At 40.2% G+C, this 14,786-nt stretch overlaps 1 protein-coding gene and 1 long non-coding RNA gene across 2 annotated transcripts; one reads left to right on the top strand and one right to left on the bottom strand.

The window, feature by feature from the left end:
* Positions 1-2,519: 2,519 nt before the first annotated feature.
* On the bottom strand, positions 2,520-10,717 carry LOC131985457 (uncharacterized). The gene is made up of 3 exons (XR_009395634.1): positions 10,181-10,717; positions 8,620-8,722; positions 2,520-2,558 (listed from the first exon to the last, which is right to left on the bottom strand). It is a non-coding gene; the product is annotated as an uncharacterized LOC131985457 (long non-coding RNA).
* Positions 10,718-11,680: 963 nt separating this feature from the next.
* Positions 11,681-14,298, top strand: dlx6a (distal-less homeobox 6a). The gene is made up of 3 exons (XM_059350574.1): positions 11,681-12,456; positions 13,130-13,323; positions 13,547-14,298. Exons 1-3 carry the CDS (start codon positions 12,150-12,152, stop codon positions 13,784-13,786), a joined length of 741 nt encoding a protein of 246 aa, XP_059206557.1. The 5' UTR covers positions 11,681-12,149; the 3' UTR covers positions 13,787-14,298.
* The last annotated feature ends 488 nt before the right edge of the window (positions 14,299-14,786 follow it).

Genomic DNA, 14,786 nt, shown 5'->3' with positions numbered 1-14,786 from the left:
TCAGAGCAGCTACTTTAGCACACAGACAATCTTCTGCTGTGACTGTCATGCTTGTGTTTTGATGGCGGGGTGTAGTAGCCGCTTGTCTTACACAGGAGTAACACAAGCAAGCACTTTAATATATCAATACCATACCCCCCTCCGAGCCAGAGGCTTTAGTTGGTAGCCACATCAAGGAAAATTGCTAATGTGAGGACAAGTTGCAAGGAAAGCATTGTAAACACTAAACATTTTAGTCTGTCAACGCCTAGTCAGAAGTGGAAATCACTGACACAAATAGCTGTTGTGTGGCTGCCTCAGAATGATCCCTCTCAGCCTCCGTAGTCACCTTTGCGACTGACACGCTGTGCTGCTGATCATGTAACACATCAGGAGCTTAAGGGGGGTTAGATGATATGCTGTATGGCTTGCATGCACTGCCAGGCGTAAACCCTCTTTCACCTTACCGGGCTTGTTGTCTCCATGCAACTGCACAGCAACGCCACAGCTCAGGTCATTCAATTACCACAAAGCTGCCTCTGCTATCATATTCTGAGCCTTGTTGGCGGAGCATTTTCACATTTTGAGTCTAAATCAATCAATCACAACAGGAGTATTAGAGTGGAAATAGTGAAAATAAATAAATAAATAAATAGCATTGTTGTGCTCAAAGCCTTGATTTCTACCTGATGTAAACCTCCAGCAGGATCATTTCATTGTTTTCTTTGTCCTGCTGAAAATCTTTGTTTGTGCGCTTCCTTCAAAAATTTCTGCAACAAGTTCAGCTGTAGGCTGTTATTTGACAAATCGATACATGTTTCGAATAAACACCAAAAGAGAGTGAGTATTGTGGTGACTTTTATTCAGTTTCAAACAATGAGATACAGCCCGAAGGTTTCATTTGCACCTGACTGATTTAATTACAATTCCACAAGATTTTCAGCAATTACAGTACAATCATTGTATTTCACACACTTATAAGTTTGGTTTGAATACAAATCTGTGTGAATCAAGTTAACATTTAGAAATGCATTATAATTATAAGCTGTTATTTCACACATGGAACTAAACAAGGGCTATGAAAAGTCACACAATAGTGAATAAATGTCAATCACAGTGTCACAGAGTGCAGGGTTACATCTTGCTTTGTCCAATTCAAACAACCCCAAAATAAGGGATGCACAATATATACCAGTACAGATAAATCACTGGCAGAAAATTCATATTATCATGTATTGTTACAATAATGAAATTATAGTTGAAGAATTATTGACTTAAGAAGTGCAGCATCTACACTCTGATACAGTAGGTGGAGGTGGTTAGTCAGCCCTATTGAGTATTTAATACATCAACACATCTGATTTGACACATTTATGATGCATTTTACTAGACAAATAAATTAACATTTGAAAAGTGTTGTTTGATTTTGTGTCTTAACAATAATAATGTCAGTTAGATTTGTTTTTTCAGACTCATGGAACATTATTTCATCCAGCTAAGCCTTTCTTACCCTTGGGTTGGCATAAACTACAGGTTATAAACTTGTTTAGAATATAAAAAATATGAAATTATTGATTATTGTATTGCTTGAAAAAAAATCCACACAATGCATCCGTACAAAATCTCCACCTACTGTGATAATAAACAGAAAAAAAGCAAATGCTCAGATTGTAAAGCTGTCATGTTGGCTGAAAAAAATCTTTGAAATAATCAATCTATTATCAAAATAGTCGGCCATTAATAGTCTGCTGTTGGGCGAATAGTTTTGACTGTATTTTGAGTGTTTGAGAACCAATCAGATTGTTTTATTCCACATGCAGAACACATACACAATGTCAGTTGCACACTTGCCTTTAACGTGGAAATTGCCCAAGCCACAAGACAGGATCTTAAACTGATTTCTTCTAAGTGCATATGCAGGCAACAGAGTTGCTGGCTGAGGGCTAAACAGGGAAAAGACAAAAATGACAGGGATTTCACCATTGAATCCCTTTAGCAGGCCACTGACACATGAATGAGGGCAAAGAGAGAGAAAGGAGAGAAAGAGAGAGAGAGAGCGAGGGAGGGAGGGAGAGAGAGAAAAAAAGAGTAGACAACCAATTTGGGAGTAATGCAACTAAAAACTGACAAGTGTAATTTCATCCATCTGGGCCGATGTGTAAAAAGCGCTGCTCCGAACATTCCCCATGATTCCCCCTGATTGATCTTCCCCTGGTCTGAAACACCTATTATTAGCCACGAGCCTAATAGCACCAGGATGGCTCAGCGCTCTCCCAGGGGCCAATTCTCCGGTCATCTGCCCCTCACTCACCACAGCTGTGGAAACCAACCAGGGAGAGGGAGGAGAGACAGGGGGAGGGAGGGAGGGAGAGAGAGAGGTGAGGAGGAGATGGAGCTGCCAAGAGGGGATGGAGGCGTACCTATTGGGGGAGGGAGTGCAGGAAAAGGGGGGAGAGAGGTGTGGGGTTAGGGAGAGGGAGTGAGGTTGAGGGGAGAGGAAGAGAGGGGTAGAGTGGGTATGAAGAGGAATATGGAGAGGAGAGAAGGGGACGGGATGGAGGAGAGATGGAGACCAGCGGCTGGACATGGGTGGGGGTGGGGGGGGCAACATGAGAGGAAGGTGGGCGTGATGGAAAAGCCAGGGGGAGATATTGGAGAGGGGAAAACAGGGAGACAAAGAGAAAAAAGTTATTCATGAGCATCTCCTAAAAGATCGATTTAACCTTTTGCTGATTGAAATTAAAAACATTACGCAGTGTGTTCACTCACTTAGTGCTCAATGTAATTACTCAGGTGGAAAAAAATGAGTATGAACAGGACATGATGCCTCACTGGAGCTCATCTGTCCCCAGGTGAGGACGCTGGCCTACGGTACACCAGAGAAAGCTTGTTTCACTTGGTTTAATTGAATTCAAAACACAGACCATACAGTCGTTTCAGGTATGATAATGCAAAGATGGATATTTATTGATTTTATTTTTTTTACTTGATGCATATTAATGGTTTCATTTTAAACTCTGTAGTCCCCATATTGTGTCTGTTTAAGTCATTTTCTTTCAATAAGATCATTTTTAAATCATCTGAACACTTTAGAAAATAAATACTTTCATAAATTCCCAATATTTATAATTTATAAACAGTATATAAATGTAAAGTAGGATCTGTGCATTCCTAAAAAGTTTCCAGATTCATTAATTGAAATGATAATTACATGAATTTGTTGCTTTTTTCTTCATAGTTCAACAACTAATATTTTAATTTAAATCTATAATAATGATTTTGGTTATTATCAAGAAAACCATGGAAAATAGCTAGATATCAGCTCTTAAATTATACTCTTATGATCTATTGTTATCATTATATTTGTCCAAAAAAATGTACCTTTAGTTGTAGCAGGCATTAAAATGAACAAGAAATTAAAGGGAAAAAATGGTCTAATATTTTTTTCCATGACTGTATGACTCTTAGAATCTGGAAATATGTTTAATACAGATCTGATATCTTTTTTTTTATACAAGTGTAAAGGCTACTCTTTAGGAAAATTAAATGTTAAATGTTTTGTCCTGCTAAATAGAGACGCTTAAAGTTCACTGTTACAGATCTTTCACGACACACTTTTCACAACAAGTCTAATTTCTCTGATAGACACAAAAATATTTACAGAACTTAGAGTGAACGTGCCAATCTACGTTCACACAATAATGGCGGGAGACAACGCTCAAGGTCCCAAACCCAGTTTGGCCAGCCTGATGCCCATGAAGGTCAGATGTCAACACTAAGAAAGTTTGCATCCTGAAAGTGAAGGAGAAATGTTGATTGCCGTCTGGCTCTTTTGGATGATTTTACGATGGATTAAAGGTCAGAAGTCATCTGTTAATCGGCCCTTCAGTCTCTTTGATTGAGTGAGCCCTCAGGTGAGGCGTAATGCATTTTCAAGGGCAATGATGACAATAATTGGCTACCTTCACTTCACCAAAATGGACAAAGTCCTAAAAATCTCTCCACTCGAATCTGACAGTTCAGAGCAAATGAAAATAAAGGCTCTGAGGGCTTTCCAGCCAACAGATTAATAACTATGATATTATGAGGCTGGCTATGGACATGATCTCCTGGCCAAATCATTACACTGATCTGTGATCTGCCGTTTGTTAACTAAGAGCTCCGTACTGCTTCACAGCAGTTTATAGGATTCTGTTGGAATATTTTAATTATCAAGGTCCAGGGGATGTTTTTATTATTCCAAGAATGAAACATGACTTATATGCTGCTTTAGATGAGATTTTGTTACTTTTCATTTGTTTATTTTCTCCAAAAATGCTAAAGAGGTTCTTCTGAACATATGAAAGAAACACAGTCATATTTTAAAATCAGTTTTTAGCTACTTCCTGATTTAAAAAAAGTAAAAAATAGTTATAAGAAGGCCTTCCACTGCATTATATGTGCACCACACTGTAGCCAGTTTAATTTATTATTGCAACTTTATCATTATTTGACATTATTTTTTAAATCTACTTCAATAATAATTCTACAACATTAAATTCTGCTAATATTCCTATTTTCCCTGTGCCAGATTTGGACTGTTTTAAAGACGAGCTGTAGTATGATAGCAAATGCAAGATTTAAAACACTTTAAAAGGAACTGGGGATGTGATAATGATGATGATTATGATAATAGCAGCAACAGCAATAACAGAAGCACCAAAATAAACATCGAGAGCCAGCTAATAATAATTGTAATAATATTAATGGTAATGATGATGCAGGTAAGAGCTGGGCGGAAAAGAATAGGTTATTTAATTGTTTTTGAGTATGTTAAGTATTTGTAAAACATGATTTCTAATGAGGGTTTGTGTAAAATTTCGCTTTCATTTTATTTTTGTAAGGGTAGAGTGATATTGTGGAAGAAAGAAAACATTTTTAAGTGAGAGATTTCTTAGAAACAGATCAGCTCTTTTACTAACAAAAAGAAGAATGTTACTTCATTTTTTCAATGCAAAAACAAGCAGAAATGAATGTGCAGACTCAGGATGTGAACTTACAGGCCTGCTCTTGGTGGAAAAAAAAAGAAAGAAAAGTAGGGTTTGCACAAATATCACACATCATTTACTCTCTTAGCCCAACTTTCTGTGAACAACACGATGACTTAAGAGGGCAGAGCACAAACCAAAACCCAGCCTGATGTGAAATGCAGTTTCAGGTAGGAGTGTCTTAAGGTGCAGCAGACAAAGGTTCAGACAAAGCTATCACCTGACAAACTCCTCCAGCCCCAGCAGCTCATGAGAACATCTCGTCCGCTACACCACATCTCACCAGGTGTGACTCCCTTTTCTCTTCACTCTTTCTTCCACTTGGGTTCACACCGTGCTCTTAAGTTTCAAGCCCTTTTATTTTGCAGTCAGTGTTGGCTATTGTGTGCAGCACTTCCTCCAGTGAGGCATTCATTCCTGCATGAGAGCCAGGACACACACACTATTTTATTAGTTTGCAATGTGCATTGAGGGGTTGCTTGCTTGTGAGAGATGTATCGAGAGAATATTCCCACCAACAGGATTTTCACAGTATTTTTTTTTTACATATTAAAAGCAAAGTTTGATCCTGTATAAACTCAGTAGCAGTCAATATTTTCTTTGGTGCCAATTTGAAGCAATTTATGTAGAGCTTTGTGCCCTTTCTCTGTATTTAATCCTCTTTTATGCGGTTTATTTGGTTGCATTTGCAGGCCATGTTGAGGTCTCAGTGAGATTTTAATTGGTTTTATTTATCCAGCATATGTTTCAAATTTTATTGTCATCATGGTCCTGCAAAGATGATCATGTTTCTGCAGATTTATTCCATAAAATGTGCTCACATGATTCCACACAGGCCTTACAAAGCATATAACTCATTTTATTTATTTGAGTCTTATGGATGCATGTGTGGTGTGAAACGAATCTGTTTGTAGTTTTGTTTCTGTCTCTCTCAATTATTCAGTAAAAACATTTTAACATTTGTAATCGAGATCACTATAGGTTGCTACCAAACCTCATTAAGAATCCTGCCATTTTAATCCGCATATTACCAGCCTGTTATTAAGCTCTGACACGGTTATTTCTGATGGGACATTTAGTGTCCTTGCAGAATGTATTAAATCCCTTTTTAAGCCTTCGCTATAATCCAGTGCTCCGGGTGTCATTTCTCCATCTCTCAGGCTGCATGCAGCGTGTGGCGCGCCCTCGAGGCGCGCTCAGAGCACTGTGGAGGTTTTTAACCACCTGCCTGCTCGGACACAGACAGTAACCCCTCTCCTGCGTCCCCCGCCACAGGACGGGTCTGTGTCCCTGAGACATAATCCTCACATTGCAGCTAGTTAGAACGAAATATAAGAGGCCTAAAATATCCTCCATCCGAATATTATGCTTTATTTTTTAAACCTCTTCTAATATTTCTTTAATTGTTATTATTTTATGAATATATATATATATATATATATATATATATATATATATATTATATATATGTAATATATATATCTATATATATATATATCCGTATCCTTAATACATTAATATTGCCTGCAATATTAGGGGATCGGTGATTTAATAAATGCAATGATGGCGAAAACAGTAAATACAGCAATAATAGCCCACTAATATTAATAAAAAATAATATAATAATAATAATGCCAATAATAATAATAGTAGTAATAATAATAACAAAAACACGACAATTACACTAATATTAATAATAAAATAATACTCGCATCATCATCATTGTTATGATCATTATAATTATTGTCATATTATTATTATTATTATTATTAATAATAATAATAATAATAACGAAAATAATATCGACAATATCAACGACATTAATAATAATAATAATGTTTTGACACAAAATGTTTGTGAATAAGAAATATTAAAAGCACAGACTGTAGTATTTTATATAAATATAATAACTCCAAACGCTTTCTAAATTCAGATAAAACCAGATTTGGTCCTTTAATATTCAGTTTTTGCCACAGTGACGGGTTACTGTTCATTTCTGCTAAATGATTAAATATTTCAGGAGTTTGTTTAATGCTCCTCGTTGTCATTCTTTCTTAATTTCTCCCTCTTTCGCTCTTTTTTCTCCTCCTTGGTCACGACAGATGAAAAGGCGCTCTAATTATTCCAGGAGGTTGGGAAATAAATGATTGTCTTTGAAGTAGGCTCGGGCCTTGGACTACATTAGAAGCCAAGCATGTGATTTGCAACTGTTGAAGTAAAACCCTCACTGCTGCAGGAAGAAGGAGAGAAAAAAACGGGGAAATGAGGAGGGTGGATTCTCGGCAAAAGAAAATGGTATCTTTGTTTGCTCTCCTTTGTTTACCAGGGGATTCTTTCTCATTTTTCCTCTTTTTTTCATTTCTGCTAATTCATTTCAATGGCTTTCAAACAGGAAAATGGAAATGTTGCTCCTGCCCTCTATTTCGGCGGCAGCGTCCTGGCAACAGAGCAATTTTCTATCATCAGGGATAAACGGCATCGAACAGTACATTCTGATAAAAAAAAGAGCCCATGATTGCTGGCCTTCCTGTCTGTCATCTATCGACCAAATCCTCTCCTTCAAGACCGACCACTGTGCTGTCAGACCTAATAATGTCGCGTATTAAGTCGAGAGAGGGGGGAAAGGGGGTCCAATGCACGCCCTACACTATAGTCTTATTTGTCACCAACATAAAATCCAGATCAACTTTTCGGATACAGCTCCTTTTGTTATTGACTTGATATACAGGAGCTTAAACTGATAAATATATATATTAGTGTGGATATTATGTGCTTAAAACGGAAAAACGTATATCTTTCTGTGTTTATAGTCTCAATGATATGCATAATATGGTCAGAAATTTAAAATAAAATGTTGCCATTTGCATATCTTTCTGTTATAAATATTGCCAATCAAATGACTGAATTTAAGGTTTATTGGCCTCCGTTTCTTTCAATTATGATAACGTATACTGTTGCAGGAAAGCTTCGCAATCACTCAGCTGGACCTAAACATGCAGCGAGAGAAGGCGACAAGAGAAACAAGCAGTCTTAATTAGGACCCGGGCCCTGAGTGGGACCAGTGCAGCTTCAGTCGTGCCAAATTAAATCCATTAGTGTGTGAGAGGCTGTGAAGACTCAGTGGTGGAGGCCTTTTGCTTATTTGTGGTCATTTAACTCCACTGCTGCTGCTAACACGCTACACTGGGTCCATCTGAAGGCCCTCTCCTGCACCTGGGGCCATGCATATGCCAATTTTGCTATTTACTCGAGAGATAATGCAATCCTAATTTATGATGCAAAACTTATTGTAAACAGTCGTCTGCCTGGCAGCACTTGGTTTTCTTTATGACAAAACCGCACTAATTTTTCTTGGTGTACTTGCACGCTTTTACAAAACACATCAAAGCTTTGCATAAGTGGGTTTGCATTAGTGCGCCGTGCGCAATTTATGTGCGTAAAAGCGGCGCGCCACCATTTGGGCATGGTTGAATTCTACTGGAGCATTAAAGGCGGATCGGTGATCATTTTGGTCTGTGGGTGTGTGTGTGTGTGTGTGTGTGGGGGGGGGGGGGGGGGGGGGGGGGGGGTGCTCCCCTCTGAATCTAGTTACAATGAAGCATGTTATACTGACAGCTGTGTGGAGTATGCATCTGCGCTTCCCGCCCTTCACGCGGCAGAGAGATGGAGAGCCGTCGACGCCTGGCTGTCTGAGAAGCGCCACAGTGGCTTTTGCGCTGCGGAGAAGGGAGACATGTTGTTTAAGTGCCTCCTCGGTTCTCTGTCTGCAAGTGACAAGCCTCAGCTGTCCCCCCAAAAACCTCCCGGATCCCTCTGAGCAGCCAGAGGAGGTGGCTTTCCATGCGAGCCAGTCAATAGCTGTTAGAGGGACCGACCACAAACGCCCAGCCTTCTCGCTACAATTATGACCTGTGTCCTGCTGGAGCTCCGTGTTAACGCTCAGATATGATTAACACATGTGGCCAGATAGACAAGAAAAGACTGGGGGATTTAAAAACAGGCAGTGACACACATTCAGAGAGAGAAAAGAGGGAACTAGTTAGATTTTATATCTTAACTGCTGCAGAGGCGATTTGAGCTACCACGTTTGTGCGTAAAAGACCTCACCAACTCGGTTTGGGGTGCCTTGTTTTAAATATTTAAAGTGACAGTGGCCGAGTTAACAATAAAATAACGCCAGGTTACACTTCCAAACGTAATGTTAAATATTCTCAGTTTCAGACAGCGCATGTGAGGGAAATCCCAGGCCTGGAGTGATTGTAAAGAGTCATTCATCAGCGTTTAGAAGACAGCTGGAAATAAAGACCACTTCTGTTAAACCACCACGGCCATTGATTGTGCTGAAGGTCAATCATCTACTTAGGGACAAAGTGATTTCTAGATTTACAGCTGTTCATTTTGTGATTGACATTTTTGACAAAAGTGAAATATAAAATAATTTCTCTCCAGGATAAGGCTATGAACTCCTATTAGGGCGGAGCGCAGCAGCAGCAGGTGGAGCATGCGTAAAAGGTGGCCATAATGTCTTCTTAAAAAATAAATAAAACATTTCTAAATTGATTTTATGGTTTATAAATTCCTGTATAGGCCGGTGCTTTCTTAACGCGCTTGCACAATCAGACACGGTTGTCAGCATGCATGCAACATCTTAAACATTTCAAAAGCAACAAGGTCGAGTATGTCATGTTCTCTCTATTCAAACAAATCCGTCCTTTCACCACTTCACTTAATCTCTGTGCGCCTAGAAAAGCCTCCCAAACACGCCTGCGGGACACCAAAGACTTTAACATTACCCGCACAGTTATCCCGCAACTTAATAATCCTGCTGCACATGATGCTGCAAGAAAAAGCTGCAGAATGAAGATGTGTCATTTTTAATCGAGCCCGGAGATTTATTTTAGCCCGCAGGGGAAACAACATCACTACAGAGCATGTATGTCTTTGTAGTAGCACTCAAAGGCGATTAGAAAAGGTATAGGATCTGGTTTCTCTTCTGCGTGTCCAAGTGGAACACGGACAGGGGAATTGGCCACTATGTTAGATCACTGAGGGGTGACCAAGGTGTGCTGCGAGCTCTGAGCACTGTGAGCCTAAAATGCAGAATTATCAGAGGCAATGAAAGCATTCATCAGTGTCAGTGAAGAGAAAAAGAGCATTCAAAAGGAAGCTCTTACCTGCAGCCCTCCTTGGCGACAAAAACGCGCAACCTGATTTCTGAAATAAAATTTAAATGAATCTAAGAGAGCAAAAAAGAAAAATCCATGTTGGATGTGTTTGGAGGCTCATATCCCTGCCTCTGTGCTCCTCTCTGGGTCTGCTGCTGTAAAATGATTATCCGGCTGGGTTGTGCACTTTTAAATCCCACAAAGTAAATAACAACCGTAGCTGACGATAATAGCAAGGTACCAAGTTCTTGTAAAGGAGAAAATTGAAACTAAACGCTGCATTTAGACAACCATTTTTGATAAGAGGATAATTGAGGCGACACTGGCGTATAATTAGGGGATAATTTATGCTATATCCACTTTTATTCCACCCTCCCAAAATAAATCCAGTCCATAATCATTACAGGCGAATTGTTCTTAATTTTATAGCTGCAATTTGAGTAAAGTGTGGCCGCTAATCAAATAGGTTTTCGTAGTAACTTGATTGCAACCATAATTATTTTACATCGCCCTTTTTTGGTGCCGAATGCTACATTGCGGCAAAAAAATGCGCTCAAAGTGATGCAAAAACATGATTTGAATACCTATTGCATTAATGTAAGCGGAAATAGCATTTTATTCTTATATGCGGATTGAACATCGCAGCCCTCAGAGGCAAACTGTATAATTTACATATATTGAGGACCCTATCAGGCCTCATATTACAGCAGGGATAAAAGACACTGTCAGTTTATCACGGTATCCACCCTTCTATGTGCAAAATAACCTATTGTACCTCAGGCATATTGTTATTGGATGTGTCACATGTACTGTATTTTCAATTGTCTGGAGATCCTTAATCATATGGTCAGTAGCCCCAGGGAAAAGCAACAGTTATAATATATGTTACTTTCAGAGCAGAGGGGGGCTTCAAGAGGGACTGCTTATTAGGCGAAAGCACAGCAAAAATCTACACTGCAAGAAAATAAGTCATTTAATAATCATATTAATTTTAAAACATGCAAGTTCTAAATTTATACTTTAAAAAAATAGTAGAGCTGTAGGTCTATTTTTTTATTTCCAAAGCTATTCCACCTGTTCAGGAGTTTCCTTGACATAAAACAGATCACTGCTCTTGTATAAATAAAAAGTGTGTTTGAAAAAAAAATATTTAAAGGTATATTTAAAAAGACTGGGGTTATTCTATACTTTGTAGTTGCTTGTACTTTTTGACAAAACGTGTCTAATCCTTCTAAATGATGATACATGTATATTGTATGGCTATATTGTAAATTATTTAATAATATTTTGTTTGGAAATCTACTGTAACAAGACTTAAAAAGGATGTTTGTTAGATGCTTTCCTATAAGTAATTAATTCCTGAGGAGAGGAGGAGTTAAAAGCTGAGAAAAAAGAGGCACATATAGACTGTTGGCTCATCAGGCTAAATCAAAGTGCGCGCTATATGCGTGCGTAATTTAGGGGTTTGGGTAACAAACAAAATCGACTCGGCAAATCCAAAAGAGATGCTTTTACGTGTGAAGCTTGTCTGTAGGAATTATGCGTCTTTCCCACCATATATTATTTCCCCCATAGTTGTGGTGGGAGCTGGTAAGGTGGGTTAACTCCAGCTCAAGTCTCCGTGAAGCGCAGAGCACTGATGACGTTGGGTTGGATGACCAATCGGGAGGCGCTGCCCTTTGGAGACAAACCATTTTACTTGTAGTGTCTGCATCAAGTCTGGAAGCAAGGGCTCAATTTTAACAGAATCCACCTTAAAATCTCTCCCTTAACTTATGCCTACCTTCCGCCACTTTGAGTGAGAATATCACACGACAAGGGGGGAAATAAAGACGTCTTTTGGAAAATCCGGGTGTTAATAGGACAATATCTGTTCGCGGTGGAGAGGGGGAGAGAGACAACAGCACAGCGAGAGAGAGAAAACCGATTTGGTCTTGAGAGAGAGAGGGGGGTGAGTGCTCTCAAGGCAGAAAATTCGATGATGACCATGACTACGATGGCTGACGGTCTGGAGGCTCAGGACTCGTCCAAGTCTGCTTTCATGGAGTTTGGGCAGCAGTCGCACTCACAGCAGAGCTCCCCGTCGATGGCCAGCGGCCACTACCCGCTGCACTGTCTCCACTCCGGCTCACACGCTCACCACCAGCACGACAACACCGCGTACACCGGGACCAACACCTACAACAGGTCGTTACCCTACCCCTACGTGAGCCATCCGCACCACAGCCCGTACCTGCCATCCTATCACAACAACACGGGAGGACAGACAAGGTTAGACGGCACAGGTAAGAGACCCCCTTTGTGGAAAAAAACGCAGCGTCCATCCCCGGCGATCTGACAGTAACCATTAGCGCTCTTTTTTTTTTTTTTTTTTTTTTTTTTAGCACGGGTGGCCCACAGTGGGGATCAAACCTTTTCTCTCTGCCAGTGTTGGTGTCATGCCCAAGTCACCGCGCGGCCACTCCAAATTCAGACGAATGATCTTTGAAGCGTAGGTGGGCGATTACATGGAAGAAAAATCGTGCGTAAAACGGCACCGGATAATTCGAGATCCAGCCTGTTACCTTCTCAGTCTGTTCTGCTGCCCCGTTTCCCTTCTCTTCCCTACAAAACCTGTTTTAATGCCCGGGGTGTGATCATCACGACCGTGCAATCCTCACCAACTACTCGTGAAAATTAGGCAGCCCGCACGCCTTGAATGTTGTAATTAGCATTTAATTGACATGTCATTACCAGCAATATCCTAAATATGACAGTGGATTGTGGCTGCCACGGCGCTTAAAGGCAATGTGATGGGTTTTTTTTTATCGGTTTGATTTATCATTTTTACACACTTTGATTCATCTGAATTTATCTTCACATTTATGGTTTTTTATTTGTATTTTCCTGCCTGCTCACAATAAATGCAGGTATCCAGGCTGTGGTTTTGAATACTAACATTGGTTGTTTTTGTTGCAGAGCAGCAGAAAACGACGGTGATTGAAAATGGGGAAATTCGTTTTAATGGGAAAGGCAAGAAGATTCGCAAACCTCGGACAATTTATTCCAGTTTGCAGCTCCAAGCACTGAACCACCGTTTCCAGCAAACACAGTACCTCGCTTTACCGGAGCGCGCCGAGCTGGCTGCCTCTCTAGGACTGACGCAAACCCAGGTATGAGGAGGAATTTACAAATGAACGTCTGGAAACCGTCGTGTATTTAATTATAATTAAATGTATGATATTATTATTATTTAATGGTTGTCTGTTTTTGTTTTGGTGTTGATATTCACAGCATTTATATTACTTTTTACGCATTTAATGCATGCAGTTTGCAGCCTTTATCACACACTATTTATCCACCCGCACTAACAACATGCACCCCTCTCTCCTGCAGGTAAAGATTTGGTTCCAGAACAAAAGGTCAAAGTTCAAGAAGCTGCTCAAGCAAGGCGGCAATCCGCACGAGAGCGACCCTATGCCGGGCTCCATGTCCCTCTCCCCGCGCTCCCCGACCATCCCTCCAATATGGGACGTCTCGGCCTCTTCCAAAGGAGTAAACATGCCGGCCAACAGCTACATGCCCGGCTACTCTCACTGGTATTCCTCCCCACATCAAGATTCAATGCAGAGATAGACTGATGGGGCAAAAGGGGGTCAGTGAGCTGTCTGGAGGCCTCTCCGGAATCTCCGCCATGCAGTTTCCAACGTAGCCTACAATTTGTGTCAGCCCAGAGACTGGATGCTGGAGAGGCTGCTCCTCATGGATAAAACACGCAGCCAAGCCTCGGTGTGATGACACAAACAAAAGGGAACTAACCAGTTGTGTTTTTTTAGCGTACATGGCTGTTCAGTGGGCTCGCATATTTGTTATGCTTTCATTCATGTCATCTGAACGTCAATATACCAAATATTATCAGTGACATTTAAGCCACTCTGGGGGCAAAGACTGCTTACACTCTGTGGCGCAAAGAGCCTCTCGCCATGGTGGACTCCTGACTGCTTTTTTTTTTCTTTCCTTTTTTTCTGGTTGTTTCTCCAACATGCAAAACCAAGCAAATTGTCTGTCTGTAAATATAATCTGCGATTTTAGTTGTACATACACTTTTTATGTTTTGTCAGATTGAGTAAACCGTGACTCAAAACAGATGCCTGCTGTTGCATGATTTCATACATTTCATTTTAGGCCTCTGCTTTTAATGCTTCATATTGGGCCAACATGACATTATAACAGGCCTATTTCCCTTCCCCCTGGTGTGCACGAGCTTCTAACAGACAATATGAACACAAGGTAATGACACAGTGCTCAGTGAAAAGCCTATTCCAATCAGAGTAAACATTTTAAATAAATCCAAAGCGCTCAGTGGCTGATGAAGAAGTATATAGATTTATCAAATGCACTCAACACCGGAGGAAATTAACTTACCCTGCCCCGCTGCTGTCTACATTCACCTCCAAAGACATTTGCTCCAGGTCCAGCTTATCTTGTCATTTCACCCTCAATTATTAGAAGTATTGACAAAATGTTTTCTCCCTTCTCTCCGTCCTAATGCAGGCCGTTAAATGCCAAGCTCCACGGGATCGATGTTGAACAAAGCAGCCAGCTGCAGCGACGTTCAATATGAAGGAGATATTTG

Source organism: Centropristis striata, chromosome 14, assembly GCF_030273125.1.
Source record: "Centropristis striata isolate RG_2023a ecotype Rhode Island chromosome 14, C.striata_1.0, whole genome shotgun sequence".
In the NCBI taxonomy this organism is placed as follows: Eukaryota; Metazoa; Chordata; class Actinopteri; order Perciformes; family Serranidae; genus Centropristis; species Centropristis striata.
This window is presented reverse-complemented; position numbering and strand designations above follow the sequence as displayed.